This window comes from Homarus americanus, unplaced genomic scaffold (assembly GCF_018991925.1).
Source record: "Homarus americanus isolate GMGI-L3 unplaced genomic scaffold, GMGI_Hamer_2.0 scaffold52806, whole genome shotgun sequence".
Classification (NCBI taxonomy): Eukaryota; Metazoa; Arthropoda; class Malacostraca; order Decapoda; family Nephropidae; genus Homarus; species Homarus americanus.
The window spans coordinates 4,532,532-4,553,911 of NW_024720773.1; the positions used below are offsets into that span (position 1 = coordinate 4,532,532).

The 21,380-nt window shown below is 39.9% G+C and overlaps 1 protein-coding gene across 3 annotated transcripts; it reads left to right on the plus strand.

Annotated features, from left to right (window-relative positions):
- Window positions 1–1,940: 1,940 nt before the first annotated feature.
- LOC121860906 (myb/SANT-like DNA-binding domain-containing protein 4) lies at window positions 1,941–17,902 on the plus strand. 3 transcript variants are annotated; one of them, XM_042358274.1, is made up of 4 exons: window positions 1,941–2,114; window positions 10,616–11,021; window positions 11,947–12,066; window positions 12,574–17,902. In XM_042358274.1, exons 2-4 carry the CDS (start codon window positions 10,739–10,741, stop codon window positions 13,149–13,151), a joined length of 981 nt encoding a protein of 326 aa, XP_042214208.1. In that variant the 5' UTR covers window positions 1,941–2,114; window positions 10,616–10,738; the 3' UTR covers window positions 13,152–17,902. The 3 variants fall into 3 exon arrangements, with proteins under 3 accessions (XP_042214208.1, XP_042214209.1, XP_042214210.1); XM_042358275.1 differs by having other exon boundaries at window positions 1,941–2,077; window positions 10,620–11,021; XM_042358276.1 differs by lacking the exon at window positions 11,947–12,066.
- The last annotated feature ends 3,478 nt before the right edge of the window (window positions 17,903–21,380 follow it).

Sequence of the window (21,380 nt, forward strand, 5' to 3'; positions counted from 1 at the left end):
GTGGATGGAGCTGTGGACGTATGTGACTCGCACGATTTTTTTCTTCTTTCCAAAAACGCTGAGAATGTTCCACACAAACACCGCACAACGAGGAAATTGGTAACAAATATCTGTCAATACGCCAAATGCAATTTGGTGTGTCCTGTCAGTAACGTGACACTGTTAGCGGCAGCCAGGTCATGTGCTGAGGCAGGTCATGTGCTGAGGCAGGTCATGTGCTGAGATAGGTCATGTGCTGAGGCAGGTCATGTGCTAAGGCAGGTCATGTGCTGAGGCAGGTCATGTGCTGAGGTAGGCCATGTGCTGAGGCAGGTCATTTGCTGAGGCGGATCATGAGCTGAGGCGGGTCATGTGCTGAGGCAGGTCATGTGCTAAGGTAGGTCATGTGCTGAGATAGGTCATGTGCTGAGGCAGGTCATATGCTAAGGCAGGTCATGTGCTGAGGCAGGTCATGTGCTGAGGCAGGTCATGTGCTGAGGCAGGTCATGTGCTGAGATAGGTCATGTGCTGAGGCAGGTCATGCTAAGGCAGGTCATGTGCTGAGGCAGGTCATGTGCTGAGGTAGGTCATGTGCTGAGGCAGGTCATGTGCTGAGGCAGGTCATGTGCTGAGGCAGGTCATGTGCTGAGATAGGTCATGTGCTGAGGCAGGTCATGTACTAAGGCAGGTCATGTGCTGAGGCAGGTCATGTGCTGAGGTAGGTCATGTGCTGAGGTAGGCCATGCTGAGGCGGGTCATGTGCTGAGGCAGGTCATGTGCTAAGGTAGGTCATGTGCTGAGGCAGGTCATGTGCTGAGGTAGGTCATGTGCTAAGGCAGGTCATGTGCTGAGGTAGGTCATGTGCTGAGGTAGGTCATGTGCTAAGGAAGGTCGTGTGCTGAGGTAGGTCATGTGCTAAGGCAGGTCATGTGCTGCGGCAGGTCATGTGCGAAGGCAGGTCACGTGCTGAGGTAGGTCATGTGCTGAGGTAGGTCATGTGCTAAAACATGTCTGGCAAAGATATCATTTTTAGGTTTGATATAAAGCTCCTTGAGCGTGTTAACAGCATCTTCGTATGAGTCAAAGTCAGCAATGAATTCGTAGACAGATGGTGCAACGTAGTTGATCAGGAGATTCAGGCTGTTCGGCTGAGTGGCCTCAGTTGTGAGTGCTTACAGAAAGTTTGTAAAAGTTGGGTGCCAGTGAGCCCACCGCTTGGCGGCTGATGCTGGGTTTGGGTCCACAACAAAACGGTCTGGCCTCATAAACCTCTCCATCATTAAGTTGAATAAATTATTATGAAAACGAAGGTAAGCACAGGGAGGCTTTATTTAACTAAATGCAACATCCATATCCATAGATCTGTAATAAATAGAATAAACAGGAATTACAAATTAAGAATGACTAAGCTTCAAGTAACAGAATTGGCTTAACACAATTAAACATAACATAATATAAGAAATATAAAAGAACTTCAAACAATATAATCTAGAGCTTAACCAACTAAGCATAACACATCACAAAGGTACCAGAAAATGTGGTGAAGAGGATAAAAGAAAAGGAAAAGTAACAGAGACGTGACCGATCGCCCAAGAGGCTAACGAACCGATCAGTGGTGAAGAGGATAAAAGTAAAAAGTCTTTGTCCAGTAGCAAGGAAGGTACTCCATCGTTCCGTCAGATAGATTAGATTAATGAGCCTGTACTATGTAGCTTATATGTGTGATATTTTGTAAAGGGGAAGGAAATGTAGTATATTCAAATAAAACACTTTGCCATGATGAACGAGAATCTGTAGTTTACCATTAAATAGGAACGTTTTCTATTATATGTAGAATTGGATGCTATACTGGAACCTATTTCTCCTTATTACTTTATGTGTTAAATGCCTTCTTGTGATTCTATTGTGTTGAACTCTTGTACATTATGATTAAACAAGTTTGTGTCCGTTCATATATTTTTTGGACGCTGCTTTTGGCGGTTAACTCTGTGTGTGATTAAGACAAGAAAACCTACACCGTGGACGTATAAGTCATCCCGCGTACCTGATTCTCTACCAGAACGTCGACACCGAGAATGGAATCATAATGCAGAGCTGTGTGAGTCATGACAAGGGACAGTAATCATTGTTGGCAGGTATGTGATGTGGCTTGGGTCATACTACACAACACCTATACCGTGATACCATTAACTTAAAACAAACCCACGTGCCCAGCCCTCGCCACGTGTCCTGTTATTGTCACGTTAGTTAAATGATTAATGGAATATTATACAGTATGTTCTGATAGAAAAACCTGGGTGGTGGCAGCTACCGTGAGTATTGAAGTTGTAACATAAGGGGTTTCCCAGTCGGTAAATATGCATATTACAGCAACCATGGAATTAGAAGAAAAAAATGGTTTTCTGATGAATTTTAATGCGATTAGTTCAAAATATGACCATTGTTTTTGTTGGAAATTACTCGTTTGTGATTTAGCCCTCCCCCCCCTTTCCCAATAACAATACTGGGGAAGAACATAAGAAAATAAGGAGTCTGCAATAGGCCGGTTGGCCTGTGCATGGCAGCTCCTGTCGAGAGTTACTACCACTCTCTATCATCCATGAATCTATCTAGCCTCCTTTTGAAACTTTCCAGCGTTCCAGCACTTACTACAAAGTTGCTAAGCTTGTTCCACTCGTCCACCACCCTATTTGTGAACCAGTTCCTTCCTATCTCCCTCCTTAACCTAAACTTATCCAACTGAAATCCGTTGCTACGAGTCCTATCCTGCTCGGATATTATAAGAACTTTATCTATATCCCCTTTATTGATTCCTTTCACCCACTTAAATACTTCTCTCATATCTCCCCGCACTCTTCGTCTTTCTAGGGAATGCAAGTTAAGTTTCTTTAACCTATCCTGACTAGTGAATTTATATCCATTCTATAATAGGGGCACCAGAACTGAACCGCATAATCGAGGTGCGGCCTGACTAGCGCAAGATATAGTTGCAATAAGACCTCTGCACTCATATTACTTACACTTCTAGATATAAAACCCAATACTCTGTTTGCCTTATTTCGAATATTAACGCACTGTTTCCTAGGCCGTAGGTCCGGGCTTACAAGTACCCCTAGGTCTCTTTCACAAGTCGACTTCTCTAGGTTGATGTTGTTAAGGCTGTATACATTATAAGTATATGTTCTTCCAATATTAAGTACGCTGCACTTGCTGGTGTTGAATTTCATTTGCCATTTTTCAGACCACCCCTGCAGTTTATTTAGATCCTCCTGTAATGCATTTGCATCCTGCCCCGAATTAATTTGTCGCCCTATTTTGGTGTCATCCACAAACTTGCTTATGTCACTGCTGATCCCAGTATCTAGATCGTTTATGTAGATTATGAACAAGAGTGGGCCTAGTACTGACCCCTGGGGAACCCCACTGGTTACACGGCCCCACTCAGATTTAGCACCATCTACGCTGACCCTCTGCGTTCTATTGGTGAGCCATGATTTTATCCAATTTAAAACTTTCCCCTCGATACCATGAGCCTTAATTTTTCTCAGAAGCCTCTGATGCGGTACTCTGTCAAATGCTTTGCTAGTCTAAGTAAATAACATCGTAATTTTCGTCATTATCTACTACCTCGAAGACTTTCCTAAAAAACGTTAGCAGATTTGTTAGACAAGATTTTCCCTTTGTAAACCCATGTTGAGAGTTGTAGATTAATTTGCTTTTCTCTAGATGCGATCGGATGCTAACTGCTATAATTGATTCAAGAAATTTCCCCACTACTGACGTCAAACTGATCGGCCGGTAATTTGACGCTGATGCTCTGTCTCCCTTTTTGAATATGGGTTCTAAATTTGCCTGTTTCCACAAGTCTGGCACAATTCCAGTGTCTAATGATTTTGTAAATAAGTTTACGTGGGGTCCGCTAATCTGTTCCCTACACTCTTTCAAGACTCGGGGGAAAATTTCATCCGGCCCTGGAGATTTTGTCTTCTTTAATTTATTTATCCTCTTAAGAACATCCTCTTTTCTGATAGTGATATTCTTTAATTTCTCTTCTTCATTTACCCTAGATATCAATTCCACCTCTGAAATTTCCTCGTGAATTTATTCTGTGAAAACTGATAAAAAGTAGCTGTTTAATGCTTTGCTTATTTCCTCAATGTCATCGATCACTTCCCCCCTCTCTGACTTTAAAGGCCCCACTATGTCCTTGACCTTTGTCCTTCCTGTACCTGGAAAAATCCCTTGGGATTCGCCTTGGATTCTCTTGCTATCCTGATTTTGAAGTCCCTCTTTGCCTTCCTTACATTTTTCTTAACATTCCTAGATAGTTCAGTATACCTATTTCTGAGCTGCTCCTCCCCTCCCCTTAATTCTTATAAATTCCTTTTTTATTCCTATGTCATGTTTAAGTTTTCTGGTCATCCACCTTGGCTCATTTTTCTGTATGGTATATTTTGTTCTTGTGCTTTACGTAGTATACGAGTGAATATATTATGGTCATGAGCTTGGGACTTCGGGGTTTTGGGTGGGGGAGAGCAAAAAAACGAGTGATTTGTGGATTATACAGTACAACCAAACTAAACCTTACCGAACCACCTAACCGGGGGCTCTGCCCCTGGACCTCCGGTGACCCTAGCCAGGGGCGGGCCTTTGCTCGGTATAATAACCCAGAGTCGCGTGGTCAGTCTCCACAATAATATATATAGCCGTTACAATATTTCTTACCTTACTCGGAGTCAGTCAGGGACAGGTGCTCTGAGGTTGATATACAGTACTGTACATCAGCAATGGCGAGGAGGAATTCGTGGAAGCGATCACCATCATTTATAGGAAAAGTCTCTTGAAGAGGAATTCAGCGAGGTAAACAACACAAATGGCGCCGGGAGGAGAATTGTGACGCGGAATAAAGTAAATAAAAAATATATATAAACTTAAAATCATAATAGAAAGTTGTCATTTATTTTAATAAACTTAAAATCATCAAAACAATAAGTAAAACAAAAATAAAGAAAATCAACAAACAACTTCTCGTGTTAGCCATTATCTACACCTTTACCTTTTATTCTTTTAAAAATTCAATAACTTTATTATTATAAATTTGTGACGTAAGTGTATATTATACACTGATAATAGAAAAAAATATGTCTATCGACTGAGTGAAGTGAATTTCCGGAATTCTTTGGTTGCTGTAACCTGCACAATTACTTCCCAGTCGAGCACTAGGTCAGAATAGAACTAGATAAGAGAAAAGTAACAAAACAGAGAAATAAGTATAAATAAAGAATAACAAGAGAACTGTAACAGATAGAAAGAAAAAAATACCTTGAGAAGTTAAAGAAAGAATTAAGAAATAAAAGTGAAAATAAAAAAGATAAGAAAATTCCCTTATATACAAACTCAAAATTTTTCCCCTGACACTGTTACGCCGTCTGGTCCCCGTGATATGCTAGGGACTGTTTAGTTGATTTAAAATATTCTGCACTTTGGCACCTCAGCTACCCAGAGAGATTAGAGCTTTTACTTACATTTACTTTTATCCTCTTCACCACCGATCGGCTCATTAGCCGCTTGGTCGATCGGTCATGTCTCTGTTATGAACTGTTGGCAAGTATTGGGCATGCACTGGCTCCTGAATGTACCTGAACCCTCCCCAGTGCTGGTCAAGTCTGGTCTTGAAACAGCTCACACACGGTGCCGTCACAACACACTCTGGCAGGTTGTTCCAAAAGTTTACAGCTCTCACTGAAAAAGTTCACCCTCACAGTTTTCTGAACTTGCAGCTTCTTCAACCTTAAGCTGTGACCCCTTGTGGGGCGAGCGTCCGCCAGCTTCAAGTAAGGACGCTCGACTGAGTAGTGCCCCCTGAGATGCTCATACACCTCAATTAGATCGCCCCTTGCACGTCTAAGCAAGGCAAGTTCAGGCGCTCCAATCTCTAAAGGTAGTTGAGGTGCTGAAGTGCAGGCACCAGTCTATGGCCCTCTTTTGAACATTTTCAATCAACTGACAGTCCCTAGTATATCTCGGGGACCAGAAGGGGTGATGGTACTCCAGATGGGGAAGCACTTCACCCCTGAAGATCGTTACGAGGAACGGACCATCTAGATATATGAAAGACCTTCTTATAAGACCTAACAATTTATTTGCCTGATTTACCTTCTTCTCGCAATGGCCTGAGAACTTCAGTTCATTGTCAACATACACACCTAGGTCCTTCTCACATTCAGTCTCAAATAGTGCAGTTTCTTCATCCCGTTGGGACATGTGATATGCCTCCTTACCGTTGGTATGACCCAGGTGCATCCTCTTACACTTCGTGACATTGAATCTCAGCAGCCATTTCTTCTACCATTCTTGGAGCTCACAAAGATCCTTCTGCAGTTCTTCGCAGCCCGCTTGGTTCCTGATTTCTCGAAATAACTTGGCGTCATCCGCAAACATTTGTATGGAGAAGTGTACAGTGTCAGTGTAACGGGCCGAGCTCTTCTCATTTCATTTTACCATCCAGATATTCTTTTCTGTTAGTATTCTTATTTATTCATATACTTATATGTTCTTTGTAGCATTCTTTTCAATGAGTATCCTGTTTATATAGTTATCCTTCTTCAATTCTTTATTTATAAATATACTTTATATTCTTATTTAGTATTCTTCTATAAGTAATTCCTGTCTTAGTTATTTATGTATGTGTTTTATATTAGACTTTTGTGGTGTGTTTATTTACTTATTTCTATGCTGTGGTTTTAGTTCCACCATGTACATACATGTCTTATCTTTCTCTTCTTGTACTTTCCAAGTCTCATTTCTTTCATATATACTATATTCTCAGTTTCAATGTTCTTACCTTTCTGAAGTATACTCTGTTTTACGTCTATTCTTATACATGGGTTAGTCTGGGGAACCATGTTATTCTTAGTACTACACTTTTTATACCTCCAAAGGGTAGCTGCCACCATCCAGACTTTTCATTATATAACATAACTCATGGCAAGTTTTTGGGTAGTGTAGTAGATGTATAGGCACGTGAGTAAGTATTATTTTCTGGGAACCAATGTTTAGAAGGAGTAGAGTGGTGATACTCATAGATTACTAATTCAATATTTATTAACACAGTGAGTGGATAAGATGCATCTTAGATTCACTCAGACAAAACAGAACCGCAATTAACTTATTAAGTCATCAAACACTTCAAGAACTTATTACCTCATTAAACACCTCCAAGTACTTATTACTTCATTAGACAATTGTGGTATTATTTCTTTGACAAGTAAGATTTAGAAATTATTACACACTGTCAGTTAACACTGGACGTTCTATCGGCATGAACATGATACTTTTCCTTCAGTTCATGTACTCAACTTACGTAACATATTTCCTGGTAATATCAACATTTATGGGTTCACTGCTTACCTGGGATTTCCATATTTCTGTTAGTTAATTCCTCAATCAAGATACAATAATACTTAGGCCCGTGTAACTGTGAGGAGTGCCTCAGGGTATATATCCCAGATTCCCAGGTGTCTCCATAACAAATGAAGATCGCTGTTAGGGGGTCGGTTGTAGACCGACACATGCCAAGGGAGCTGGCGCCTGAGTTGCAGGAAAAGGACTTCCCAGTTTAATCCTGTTGAATTAACGGCATCGTCCAACCCGGCTACCGACCCACGGTAGCCGATGAGTATTCAGCTCAGCACACTGGCCTGGAGAGACGTTGAGGAAGAGTCACGAATGCGTCAATAATTAACTTCAACTATACAAAACATACGTCTGGCAACGGTCCAGACGATATCTAAATCTCTACGTTACTCGACTTAATTGGCACAGAAGTTACTATGTTAAAACGTGAACACTGATATTCACAAAATTGACTAAGTTAAACTGAATTAATAGGCGGCGGGGAACACACGTTAACATACCTGGAGAGACGTTGAGGAAGAGTCACGAATGCGTGATTCTCCCTCATGTAGAGGTATATATGTGCACCCGCGGGGCAGCTTGGGCCTCCGTATTCATACCAGAAAGGTCGATCTTACCAACAACATACCTTCTCTACCATTTTGGATCACTGTATACTTAATTATGAACTCCGGTGTTCCTGATCAGGGTAATTTTTTATGTCTTCCTATAATCTAATCAGAGGTTGAGCTTGCCAGGAAAAGGTGGAATATACACGTTGATAACATTAATTCTGCGAGCTCAGGCCTGAGGCGAACAAGGAGCTATTCACGGGGAGACGTTAGATCTTGGAGATTATACAGGTTGACAGAATAGTTCAGGAGATTAATGACTTTCTTAAATAGACAACTGACACTAACTAAACTATAAACATTAGATTATCTGATGTCTGGGCGACAAAATGATATAACTTCAGGAGCGATCAGAAACTCATGGCTATCCCCACGGACGACATAAAATACGCCACTCTAGCTGGCAAACTCGACACTCACTTACTTGCCACGTTTTACTAACAATAAGGACAGTTGAAGCGTTCAACACCACTCACAATGGATCTTGAATGTTCCAACTGTAAACAGACATATCTAAGTTGACTCAAAACAAGGGTGTTTTCTCTCACACTCAAATTCATTTTATAGAGAGGTTGGTTTCAATAAGTCAGAGAAAATGGGATAACGGAGGACTGAGGTGTCTTGAAGTGATGAGAAAACGGACTCCTCAGATGGAGGACTCAACGAAAGCCGAGTTACATGTTTTGTGAAGTGCTTCCCCATCTAGAGTACTGTCACCCCATCTGGTCCCCGAGATAAGCTAGGGACTGTCAGTTGGTTGAAAATGTTCAAAGGAGGGCCACCAGACTGGTGCCTGCACTTCGGCACCTCAGCTACCCTGAGAGATTGGAGCGCCTGAACTTGCCTAGCTTATACTACAGACGGGCAAGGGGGGACCTACTTGAGGTGTATAAGCATCTCAAGGGGCACTAATCATTTGAGTGTCCTTACTTGGAGCTGGCGGACGCTCGCCCCACAAGGGGTCACAGCTCAAGATTGAAGAAGCCGCAAGTCCAGAAAACCGTGAGGGCAAACTTTTTCGGAGTGAGAGTTGTAAACTCTTGGAACAATCTACCAGAGAGTGTTGTGACGGCACCGAGTGTGAGCTCTTTCAAGACAAGACTTGACCAACACTGGAGCGGGTTCAGGTACATTCAGGAGCCGGTGCATGCCCAGTATTTGCCAACAGTGCATGACAGAGACGTGACCGATCGCCCGGGCGGCTAGTGAGCCGATCTTTTGGTGAAGAAGATAAATGAAAAGAGACATGACCGATCGCCCAAGCGGCTAACAAGCCGATCAGTGGCGAAGAGGATAAAAGTATAAGTAAAAGTTGATTTTGGCGCTAACTGACGTGTATGACCGTGGTCGTTACATCAGGCATGTCATATATGAAACAAACAACAGCTTATACTACAAACGGGCAATTGATGTGTATAAACATCTTAAATGACACTAATCCGTCGAGTGTCCATACCTGGAGCTGCCGGACGCTCGCCCCACAAGGGGGTCACAGCTCAAGGTTGAAGAAGCTGCAAGTCCAGAAAACTGTGAGGGCAAACTTTTTTGGAATGAGTGTTGTGACGGCACCGAGTGTGAGCTGTTTGAAGACCAGACTGGACCAGCACTGGAGCGGGTTCAGATAGATTCAGGAGCCAGTGCATGCCCAGTGTCTGGTAACAGTGCGTAAAAGACTACCGATCGCCCAAGCAGCTAACGAGCCGATCAGTGGCGAAAAGGGTAAAAGTAAAAGTTTATGGGCAGGCCAAAGGCTGCATCCTCTTGCAAGTGGTCACTTTATCCCTAGTAATTAAGCTTCTTGTAATTGTTAATGCCTTTTTGTTGTATTTGTATTTTTTGTACAATTAAATAAAATAATTTATTTACACACTTTTTAATTTACATTTATTGTGTGGGGAGTGAGTCATAAACAAAGATAACAATAGTGAAATGAGTTGCACTTTAACTATAATCAAAATAATTTGAATTGTTGGTGGCACAGTGGTAATGCATGTATATCTCTCACCACTCTACCATGGGTTCGAGTCCTACTTGGAGATGGATGTTATCCAGTGTGACATTAAGTATACAGTACTGTACTATACTGCAGTTTCCTCCTGTACTAATACTGGACAATAAAGGTCATAACAAAATTAACAAAGATCAGACTGTACTGCGCACATTGTCATCCTTAATATCTCTTTAATTCATATTACGCTACATAATATTCAAATCACCGCGCTTGTAGAGTCTCAGAAAACGAGAAACTTGGTAAGGGATAACTCACCTACTGTATGTTGTTTTATACGAATTGTACCAATGTATGGGCATTAAGAGTACAGTATGTACTGATAATATTAAGGAGAACTCAAGGTATCTATAAGATGATTGGGAAGATCCAATTGATACGGACTACTGTACGATAAGGGATAAGTGTAACCGTGTGTAGACCGTTATGGGGCTGCATACTCAAAACACCTCATAAGTTATGTATAGTAGCAACATACAGCACCATATACTGCAGACTCCTTACAGTCCCTTAAATTTCTCATACTCAAAATTTAATTACAGTCCCGTAAGCAGTCCGTAACTCTAGTGTTTACTTGTAAATTCAGTTCTTTTGTCCGAAGGTAGATGGCAGTGCAGGAGCAAGTTGGCCAATCGGTGCTCAATTATCAAAATCATCAACCAATCACAAGTGAAGGAGTAATCAGCTGAGATCGACGCACGTGATATTAGTTTGTAAGCAAAAGATGGAAGGACCTACTGCAAAGAAGAGACGACCAAATTTCAGTGAGGCGGAAGTATACGCCATGGTGTGTGAAGTCGCAAAAAGAAAGAAAATAATCTTAGGGAAGTTGGACTCAAGAGGTGCAATCAAATTGAAGAATCATGCCTGGGAAGAAGTTGTAAAGGCAGTAAATGTTGTGGCTCAAATCCCCCGCAATGTTGAGGAGGTCAGGCGGAACTTTTCCGATTTACGTGAAAGCGTGAAGAATAAAGCAGCGCAAGATAAGAAATATACTGGTGGAACAGGTAAGTCCTAATATTGTTAGCCTAGGTATTGATTTTCACTCTGAAACCAACTTAATTCTGTTTTTTCTGAGGCTTGCTACGATTTGAGGTGGTTGTAGACTCAAGTAAGTAGTGTATGGTAGCTCTTCATCATGAATTAATACACATATTTTCCTTATATGAGCACATTCATTAAAAGAAACATCGTTCTTCGAAGTTTGCCGTGAGTAATTAGTAAAAACTGTACAGCCGATAAATGAACCCAAAGGCTAGTCGGTGTTACTGCTAATAATTGCCCCACAACTTTGGATTTTCTTAATGTACCTATCATATAGTTGAGAAAATGTTAAGACACTATTCATTGTGTCGCAAATGACCTAGAACGGAGATATTTAATATTCTTCTGGGTGGTCTCCGCCACCCATTGGTAAGAAAGTTAGGTTAGGTAGGTTTTGTTACTGTTATAAACTACATAATAATAATTACGTTATTTCCGACGGTAATGAAGGTCATAATATGTAGCTTACCATAGAATTCTTTATGTTTTCTTCTTCTTTTTTATTGCATTAATTCTGATTCATGAAGTGGTTTAATTTCATATTTGGTATAGATTATTATGAAAATCTTAATTTGTTAGGCTTATGGATAATGATGTTCTACCTTATGAGTTTACAACCAATACAGGTTGAAAAAGTCTGGCTGCGATTATTATTTTTCACTATTTTACCCTATAATGTTTGTTACAGTAAATCTAATTTACTTTTCACATAGATAGAGGAGAATTTTTGGGGCTACAGCTACAATACTAGGTTAGGTTAGAATGTATTGAACTATTTCAATAGATTCCTTTCTATCTGTATGATTCCTACCAAATATAACATAGTAGCATACAGTGTATGTAACCACAGCTCACAGTAAGAAAGTTTTTTTTTTTTTTCTCTTGAAGGAGGCGGCCCCCAAATTGAAAATACATACACTGCAATTGAAGAAGCAGTTCTTCAACTCTTAGATCCAGTTTCTATACATGGGATTCCAGGGGATGTTGAAAGTGAAGAACCTATTAATGGTAATTCAGTCAAAATACTTTTCCAACCCCCTGATATATTTTGTTCTTTTCTGTCCTTGTTTTTATTTTTAAAAATACTTTGGGTGACCTAATTTCAGTTTTATCTTACTTTTGAAATACTGTATACTGAATTTGTGTATATTTTAAAAAAATAAACAACATAAGTTAGTTGGTTAAATTTCTAGCTTGGTTTATTGCTTCCCTAAGTTAGATATTAAATGTTGTTATAAATCATAGTTTAATTGAATAAATTGAGAAGTGAAAATATAAGAAATTTTACCGCTTGAACTAAATGATCTATATAATAATTAAACCAATTTGAAATATTGTAACCCAGTTTAATTTAGTTAATATTTACAATTAAAACTATTTTATACACTTACTTTTGGATGCTCAACACTTTTTCAGACCCATTTTTTCTTAAAACTTAAATATATTTTTGATTATAATATTTTAAGCATACCCTAAACATAGACTTAAATCAAGTTATTATATATTTCTTTCCAGAAGAAGAAAGAGAACAAACTTCCGGACCCTCAGGAGCTAGGTTTACGGCTCTTCGTTCAAGAGAGGACTCTATGTTAAGGCCCGTTCAAGAGAAAGAGGATTCTTCAACCATCGTGCTGACTGAGGATATACAGGAACATGACATAACAGTACCCATTGTGCTTTTAGAACCTGAAGCTTCGTCACATCAAAACATTCAGGAATCTTCATCATCCAAAACATATTTTGGAGAAAGATGTAGCTCAAGCAAGACTGGTAAACCTCTTGCTGCTACCACGGAACAGCAAAGTAGGTCTCTTACCCCTTCTGCCACAGCTGATGATAACCAGACTAGGTCAACTTTAACTGCTGGTCCCACTGATGAGCCGGGTTCATCTCAAATAGCAAGTTGGAGCAGAAGTGGCAGCAGGCCACGAACCCTTTCTGCCCTAAAAGATGCAAATCTTATTCCGGAGTTGCTTCAGGTTCAGTCACAAATGAGGGACTGTTTGGTTAAACTTGTTGCTAACACCGAGTGCATTGCATCTTCACTGCAAACCATTGCAAAAATTGTGCAGTCGAAAAATCCTACCCCATGATGCTGTTTGTGTTTAGGGTATGGGTATGTGGAGTTGTTTACTTCTAGAAGTCCTTTACTTTTTGTCAATGTGATAATAGCGTAGTTGAAAAGTCACAACACAAATTTTTCCTTTGAATGATTGTTATGAAAGAAGACAGGGCATGTTAAATAATTGTGTAACTTTCACTTGCACCCTATACTAGTCATGAGAATTTAACAGGAACATTAATCTCTCCATAAGTGAGTTAAAATCACAAAGGTAAGTGAAAGACATACACTTGTAAACTATTAACATGTGTTTCAGTGCTCCTAAGGATATTGTTTGCCCATGTTTTGGATAAAACTTCATACCGTAATCAAATTTATAACTTTGAAACCAGAGTCATGTACTTATTTTTATTTTTTAAATGTTCCTTTATTTTGTAATACGTAGTTGCTGTATTTTCCAGTTCAACTTGCTTTATTGATTAGTGAATATTTTATGGTTATGAATCAAGTAGGTTGAAACTGAAATAATGTTGCAATTTCACCAACAGCCTACTGTAATCATTGCTATTTACTGCACATGAACTTCTCCATAGAGCAAGTTGTTGGATTGGTTCTTTCAGAAGGATGTGCGGCCTCATGCTAAATTGTATAGCTTATCAAGCCAAGAGTTTGCTATTTTGTTTTCTTTATTACTTATAGTTGTACAGTATTTGGGTACAAGTTTATTTTAATATACAGGTATTGATGCAGCTACATTCTATTCATGAGAGTTCCTATAGAAATTTTAGACATATGAAAATTATACTGTATTCCATTTTTTAATCTTAAAAATGGCATCAATTACCAGTAGTTGTATTATTCTTTCAGAAGAATGTGGTGACCCATGTCAAATTGTGTAGCTTAACAAGGAAATAGTTGCAATATTTCATTATTGTTTAAATTTCTCAAATATGTTTTATATAATGTTTTTTTCTTCCATACTTGAGTGCCTTGGGTATTTAGTAGTATTAAAAGTATACTGTATTGTAATCAATTTTTCTAAAGAATATAGTACATACTGTATTTTCATATATCAAATGTTTATCATATGAAGGTAAAAGATAGCCAATTTTTTGTCTTTATATTTCATATTTTTTGTGTTTTTTTATCTTCTTCACCACTGACCAGCGCGTTAGCCGCTTGGGCGATCGGTCACGTCTCTGATTACTTTTCCTTTTCTTTTATCCTCTTCACCAAAAGATCGACTCGCTTAGAGCAAAAAAAATATCTGTGAATTGATATGTGCTTTTAATTCATGAACTAAACCAATTACTGTCTGCTTGGCCTGTCCCTGCCTTGGCAACACCTACAGCTGGATTGTCTATCTCTCCATCATTGTCGACCATGTCATGGGGAAGTGGTACCCTTCTCATTACACAATAATTGTGAAGAAGGATACTTGCAATTACAATTTTGGCAGGATCGTATTGAGGTGATCTGCCAGAACGGTGAAGGCATCTAAATCTTGATTTTAGGATCCCAAAAGTTTGCTCTACAACCACGCGTATTTTGGTATGGCTTCTGTTATACCTCACCTCTGCAGGTGTTGAGGGGTTTCCGAATGGTGTCATGAGGAATGGCTCTAATGGGTACCCACTGTCACCTATAACCACAAAAAATATAACTTATATAGCTGCATTATCAAACAATGAGGAATTATTTACTTGCTTCCATATAAACCTAGCCCTAAAGCACCATTATTGTAACCCTTTTTCAACAACCAACTGTAAGCCTAATAAAGAAATTAAGTGTGAGGCGCTAATTATGTATGTGCCGTCAAGTGTCTTAGCTTGTTTTGGGGAAAGTTATTAGGCTCAGCATAGGCTATATGGTCAGTGAGGTAGAAACTTAGTCGATATGCAAGGTTAGACCAAGCTTAAATAGTGTACCGTACCTTCAGTCTGCAAATCTATGCATTACCATGTACTGGGTGGTTAAGTAAGAGATACTTGGTTTAGGTTAGAGCTTAGACCTAGCCCCACTTAACATTAGAGGCTATTTAAACTTACCAAGCATATAAGTATCTAAAAAATCACCAGCCTCGGCGACGGAGAAGTAAGCAGTTGGCTCAGATGAAGGCTTCATGTGTGCTACCTGGATACTTGGTGCTGTAGCTTGTGATCAACCCGTCGGCATTAAATACTACTTGCACATAGAGAGAGTGGTATCGCTTCCTGTTTACATATGTTCCTTCATTTTCACTTGGTGCTTTTATAGGTATGTATGTTCCATCAATTCCACCAATGACTTGGAAAGTTTCTTATTCTGGCAAAACCATGCACAGTTCTTGCTATTTGTACATCACTTGTTGGCATCTTTATTTCAATTCTTGCCCTATCTGAGAGAATTTGGGTCACATCTCTAATAATTCTACTGACACTAACTTGGGTAAGACCAACTGTATCACCAAGTACATTTTGGAAGGTTCCACTTGCGTAAAATCTTAAGGCAACTAACGCTTGCGTGTGTGTGGGAACAGCACGAGATCTTGTCGTTCTTTGCCTTAAAAATTGGTCTAATTCTTCACACAGTCTTAATATTTCACGTCGAGGAAACCTTTATTTAGTATGCAAGTAGATTTTCATCGCTTATATTTATGGGATCTAAAGGGTCCCGATACCTTTGTTCACGTTGTAAAGCTCGATCATATAGATAAGCTAAAATCAACTCCATTGCAGGTAAAAAAAAAATGAGGTCCAAGTGTTGCGGCATCAATCTGCTGGAAAAAACAATGCACTAAAAATGGGGTTGTCCGGGGGTGGTTAGCAATACCTGTACATGTAATACTTTACAAGTTTGTTTGTTACAGTAGTGTTTTTATGTTGATACTAGCTTATTCCAAATTTTATCATTAGGCCTAGAATAGAAGGGTTATGCCTGTGAAAAAAAAATTCACTGCCTTAGGTCTTGCCTGGCTCTAAGGGATAAAATACTGAAAAATGCAGTGTGCTAAATTATCTGTACTGTACACATTTTAAAATGAATAAAATTGTTCAGTGCGAAAGTAAATAAGAGTGAAAAAAACATTTAAAAGACATCCTCTTGTCTCTTGTCTGTCAAATACTTGCATTTGAAGCTGCTTTCTGGTATGAACAGCAGCCGAAGGGTCTTTTGACCTGTGTTCATTTTACTAGGTAGTAATATCCGTTAGCCGGAATCCCTCAAACCCGGAACTTTCTGATAGCCGGAATTGAAATTCTCAAAAAATCATTCCCAAAGCATGATTTTGCAGAAAACTTATGGCTTAGGTAATGACTTTCAGAGGGGCACACTTTCCGGAAAATTATAAGAAAATTTTCCCAGATAACTGAGAAAATTCCAGAGATGGGGGGGGATCTTTTTCTGGGTTTGAGAGATGATGTAATGGGCAATTTCAGGAACTACTGATTAACATTTCTCCATTACCAGAAACATTCTGGGGATGAGGAATTTTTTCTGGATTTCAGATAATCGTCTCTACCCGGAAAACTCTCATTCACGGAAGTGCTCTTCACCAATTGTTCCGGCTAACAGAGATCTTACAGTATTTGGTGTTTTAGCCCTAATAGAATTTGGGTTGCTAACCCCTGGCCTAATGTTGGCCTGTGACAAGACCCATAAGCTAGACTAGGATAGCCTTATTCTTGGCCACTTCAAATAAATAGGTTATTGATAGCATAGCCTTGCCTAACCAAAATGACAAATCACTTTTCTTATACTGATTTAGCCTAGACCCTGGTGTTTTCCTTTCAAGGTTTGGGTAATTTGGTCTGAATTTGCTTGAAGTTCATAAAAAAAAAAGCAATACCGGTAAGTATATAAATAAGAAAGAAAAAAAGAGAACAAATATATGAAATAGGATATATATAGGATAAAGAAAATTGACCCTTACAACATAACATAAGCTCCAACCTATTGGTATAATATCCTCTTTAAATATTCTTCATGTTCAAACGAAACAACTAGGCTCCCAAGTTTAAACATTTGTTTGGCTAAGACTGAGAAAGCTGTCATATAGGCCCCTAACTTGATCAAGTTATTTGCAATCCATATTTTATGCCTAATATAATTTAATTTTGGCTAGCCTATGGACATTTAGAGCCTTTCATGTTATCATAAACCATATACATAAGAAAATAGGCGTAGGCTATTGGTTGAATATAAGAAAAAACAGGCGAAGTCTAGGCATGAATGTTCACTTGACCTCATATTTGCTTTCATTACTTGGGATATTTATGGCTATACAACATTAATAAGGTCTATCTGCAAGTTTACTCAGTCATAAAAAGTATTTGTACTCTAAGTGTGGACAACACAAACCTTCTGTTTTTTGTGAAAATTACTCGAAAAGTTGTAAGAAGCCAAAAGATGCGTCTCTTCCATTCTGCGACAAATAGAAACATTCGCGCCTCTTATCGTAAAAAAAAAAGAATGTACGAAAAAGACAAACTAAAATATTATATTTAAGTATGTTGATGTACAAAACATTTTCTTCGTTATTCTATGATAAAACAAGTCTAGCAAGCATTATTACAACATATAGTACGGTATTATTTTTTTATGCAATCGGGAAATAGTGACTGCAGTACTATATCCGAGTTGAGAGTGTTACAGCATCTAAGGTGCTGTAAGTTATGCGATAGATTATGAGGTCACTTACGGAGTTCGATGCCAAATATTTGTTTGAGTACAGGAATACTGATTGGAGACTGTACAGTAAGTCCAGTTACGGGGTAAGCAAAGAGATACAGTCCCGGAAATATTTTTAATAATAATAATAATAATAATTAACGGTTTATTGAAAGAGTTTGGCAGCCAGAAGGCTGAAAATATACAGTTACATATTTGGGGAATGGGTTTCGAATTACAAATAATATACAAGTAACATAAGTGATACAAATAAGATATATAATAACTAGATGGGGGAAAAGCTCAAACTACAGTTCATTTCAACATTAGTGACAGTGCAAGAAGTAGTCTGCGGCTCTGTGTCTGAAGGTCATAACATTTACGTGTGGGAACGGTTAGTAAATATAGCTACCCCAGGTATCAGATGCAAAAAATATGAAAACAATGATCTGGAAAAAGGATAAAAGTATCAGACCTATGTGAAGTGTTGGAAATGATCCAGAAACTATGCTTCAAAGAGAAGATCTTGTATACCTCGGTGTGAGCTTAATACACCTCGATAACCCATGTGACGAACAGTGCAATGATCAGAGGATCTTATGAATGTGTTCAACGATTGCAACGTGTGAGGGGAGAATCCCTAAATACAGATTAAAGTGAAGTGGGTATACCCACGCCTAGAAAACACGAGGCTAGGCCTTTGTTCGGGTTGGCACCTAGGCTGCCCCGGGCTATGGTGCTGAGTTATTGTTATAACCCAATGAATTTCCCCAGGAATTAGCAAACCAGACCCTTATTTTAGTATGTAATTTAGAATTAAGATATATAATTATAAGGCATAAAGTCACAATAGAGAGGAAAGTGTACAGTATATGTGAGAACCAGAATAATGTCAAAGTGAAAATTAAGGATTGGAAACTGTAGGCCTATATCAGTGAGACGCTAGCCATCACCCTTAGTGACACCCGACTTCTCACCAAAACAAGTTAGTGAACTCTATCGTACTTCATCGGCATTCAAGAGACTTATCTAGCAGATTTTACATCTTAAAACCTTGCCTAATAGAGTTGTAATAGTGTGTGGTGATAAAAGCCCCCACCACACAAATAGCCCTACTGAGTTAGACACTCATCCACCAATGATGGGGGCTGGTAGTGGTGTGTGGCTTGGTGATCCGGGGTCACCTCGCAGGCCTAGCGTTAGGGCCAGACGAGCCAGCTATGGGGGCCATAGGTAGTCTGACGGTCGGGTCTCACGAAGGTAACTGATCCTACTGGACCTCGGACATCTACCCAGCCATAGTGGATACAACATCCACCCTACAGACACGGCCTAGGCTGCGTTAGGGACCTATATGGGTGAAGGGGCGAGCACTTACTAACAGTGACAACGACATCACATTTCAGGGGACGTAAATATGACTTCACTCAGAGCATATCAACTACGTTACTGTAACACTTGCACAATCAACTATTAATTGGGTCAAATCACTTAAAGAAGGGCGAATTACAACACAGAGTGGAATGTCCTACCTGTATGGGTGAAGCTGCGAGCACTTACTAACAGTTGAAATGCCCGCGGCACCCTCACTCAAAATAGGTCAGGGAGTCCACCTACTTCTATTTCGATTAATTTACTGTACACTCTGACGTTGAAACCGAGACTATGAACTCGGTTTCATTCCCTACTATTATCCTCACTAACAATGCTCTGAGCTATCAAAAGCAAAATTAAATTGATTACAAGGGTTGGATGGCAACAGGTCCCAACATACAGCGTCTTGCTACGAAATCCGCTGATTTTATTCAAAGCACCCTTTAGACAAAGACAGCCTATTGATGACGTCATCAAGGAAACAGAAAACGGGGGACGTTTCCACTGGGGGACTCGGAAGGTTTTGTGGACGTTTGAGCGTAATATGAATCCTTAAGGTTTTCAGGTTAGCCGTCATCACGATCATGACAGTACAATGCAGCTTGGTGCTGGGGAGTGGCAGTGTGGGTACAAGCGTGGAGTAGAGAGAGCTGGTTGGTGAGGGTGCTCAGAGGAGGTGTTGCTTGCTGCGGCTGTAGCTAGAAGGGGAGGTATCCACTACTCCCGTACACTATATTCATTCTCGAGTATGGTTACCAGAACTGAACTGCGTAATCCAAGTGAGGTCTCGAGCTCAAGATATAGTTTTAGGATGACCTCGCTAGTCTTGTAATTAACGCTCATTCCTTTCAAAGCATTCTTTATTTCCTCTACTACCAGGTTGGTTGGGCACAACCACCCAACTATCTGGCGTTTCATCCAGTGGATCCAAGCTGAAAATGCTGTTGTATCATCTCACATTATCAAAGAATTTCGTAGTGAGCCACCCAGGAAGCTCCAAAAACTTGTTTACAAGAACCTCCAGAGTCCAGACAAGGCTGAAGACCCTCTGTCGCAAGTCAGTCCAAAAATTTGTGCAAGGCGCTGGGTATAACAGTCGTTGGAAATCTTAAACAATAATATGCAATGTGACAATTTTTATTTGTTATTCATTTATGTACGAGTTTTCACTAACATACGGTAGAATGTTTCAGTTAAGGGTAATACAGTAAATGTTTTAAGTTATGACGTTGATATAACTTTAATTAAGTTTCAGTAACAAACGTTATAAAATTTTAGCGAAAACATGTCAATAAAAGTTAATGTGCCATTTTTTCTTAGTCTGATGATTATGCCTTTTTTTCCGGTGCCATATTTCCCTATTGCCATTTTATCTGTGCCATTTTTTACTACATTCGTGGAGGGTACCCGAGATACGGTGCTATAATATAACATGTGGTGCAATCTGATGTGTTGGGTGTTATGGTAAGAAGGAATGACCGAGGTAAGGAGGTTGTTATGAAGAATGAAGATGATAATAGTAGTTATTTGATGGAGGTCGTGTACTGGTTTGAAGTGTAATGAACATAATACAGGAGTAGTTATTTTGATGAAGGCCAACCAGATTTGTCGTGTGACTGGATGCCGTATGTTTTGGTTAAGAAATAAATTAGTTAAGTCAGGATTGGTGTTTAACACTTCCTCCCACTCGATTTGGTCAATGAAAAACCAAACCCAGTGCCTGGCTTGCTCTGCCAGCTACCTAAACAAGCTTGTAGTGGAATTCTCCCCTACAAACGCTGTTTGTCGCTGCCTAGCCGACCCCACCAATTCTCCAGTGTATACCTCGTGGTCTAGGTCAACCAGCGCCGCCATACATCACGGAGCGGGGATCAACTGCTAAGCCACGCCTACCCCCGCTATTTAAGACCTGACCTCGTGGTGATCTCTCTCTTTCTACCTACAGCCGCAGCCAGCAACACCTCCTCCGCCGCTGCCGCTGCCTGGCAGCCCTCGCTCCTCCTCCGCCTGCCTGTCGGTTCTCTCTCCCGCTGGCGAGCATGGCGACCCACAAGCTGTCCTTCTCTGAGCGTCCTCACCAACCAGCTCTCTCTACATCACGCTTGTAACCATGCTGCCTTCCCAGCACCAAGCTGTATTGTACATCCAATACAACATGTATATAGAGAGCACATTGTGAGTTTCCTTTCTCCATTCCATCCTGAGTGTGAACCAAACATCTCATACCTTAGAGCCAGCC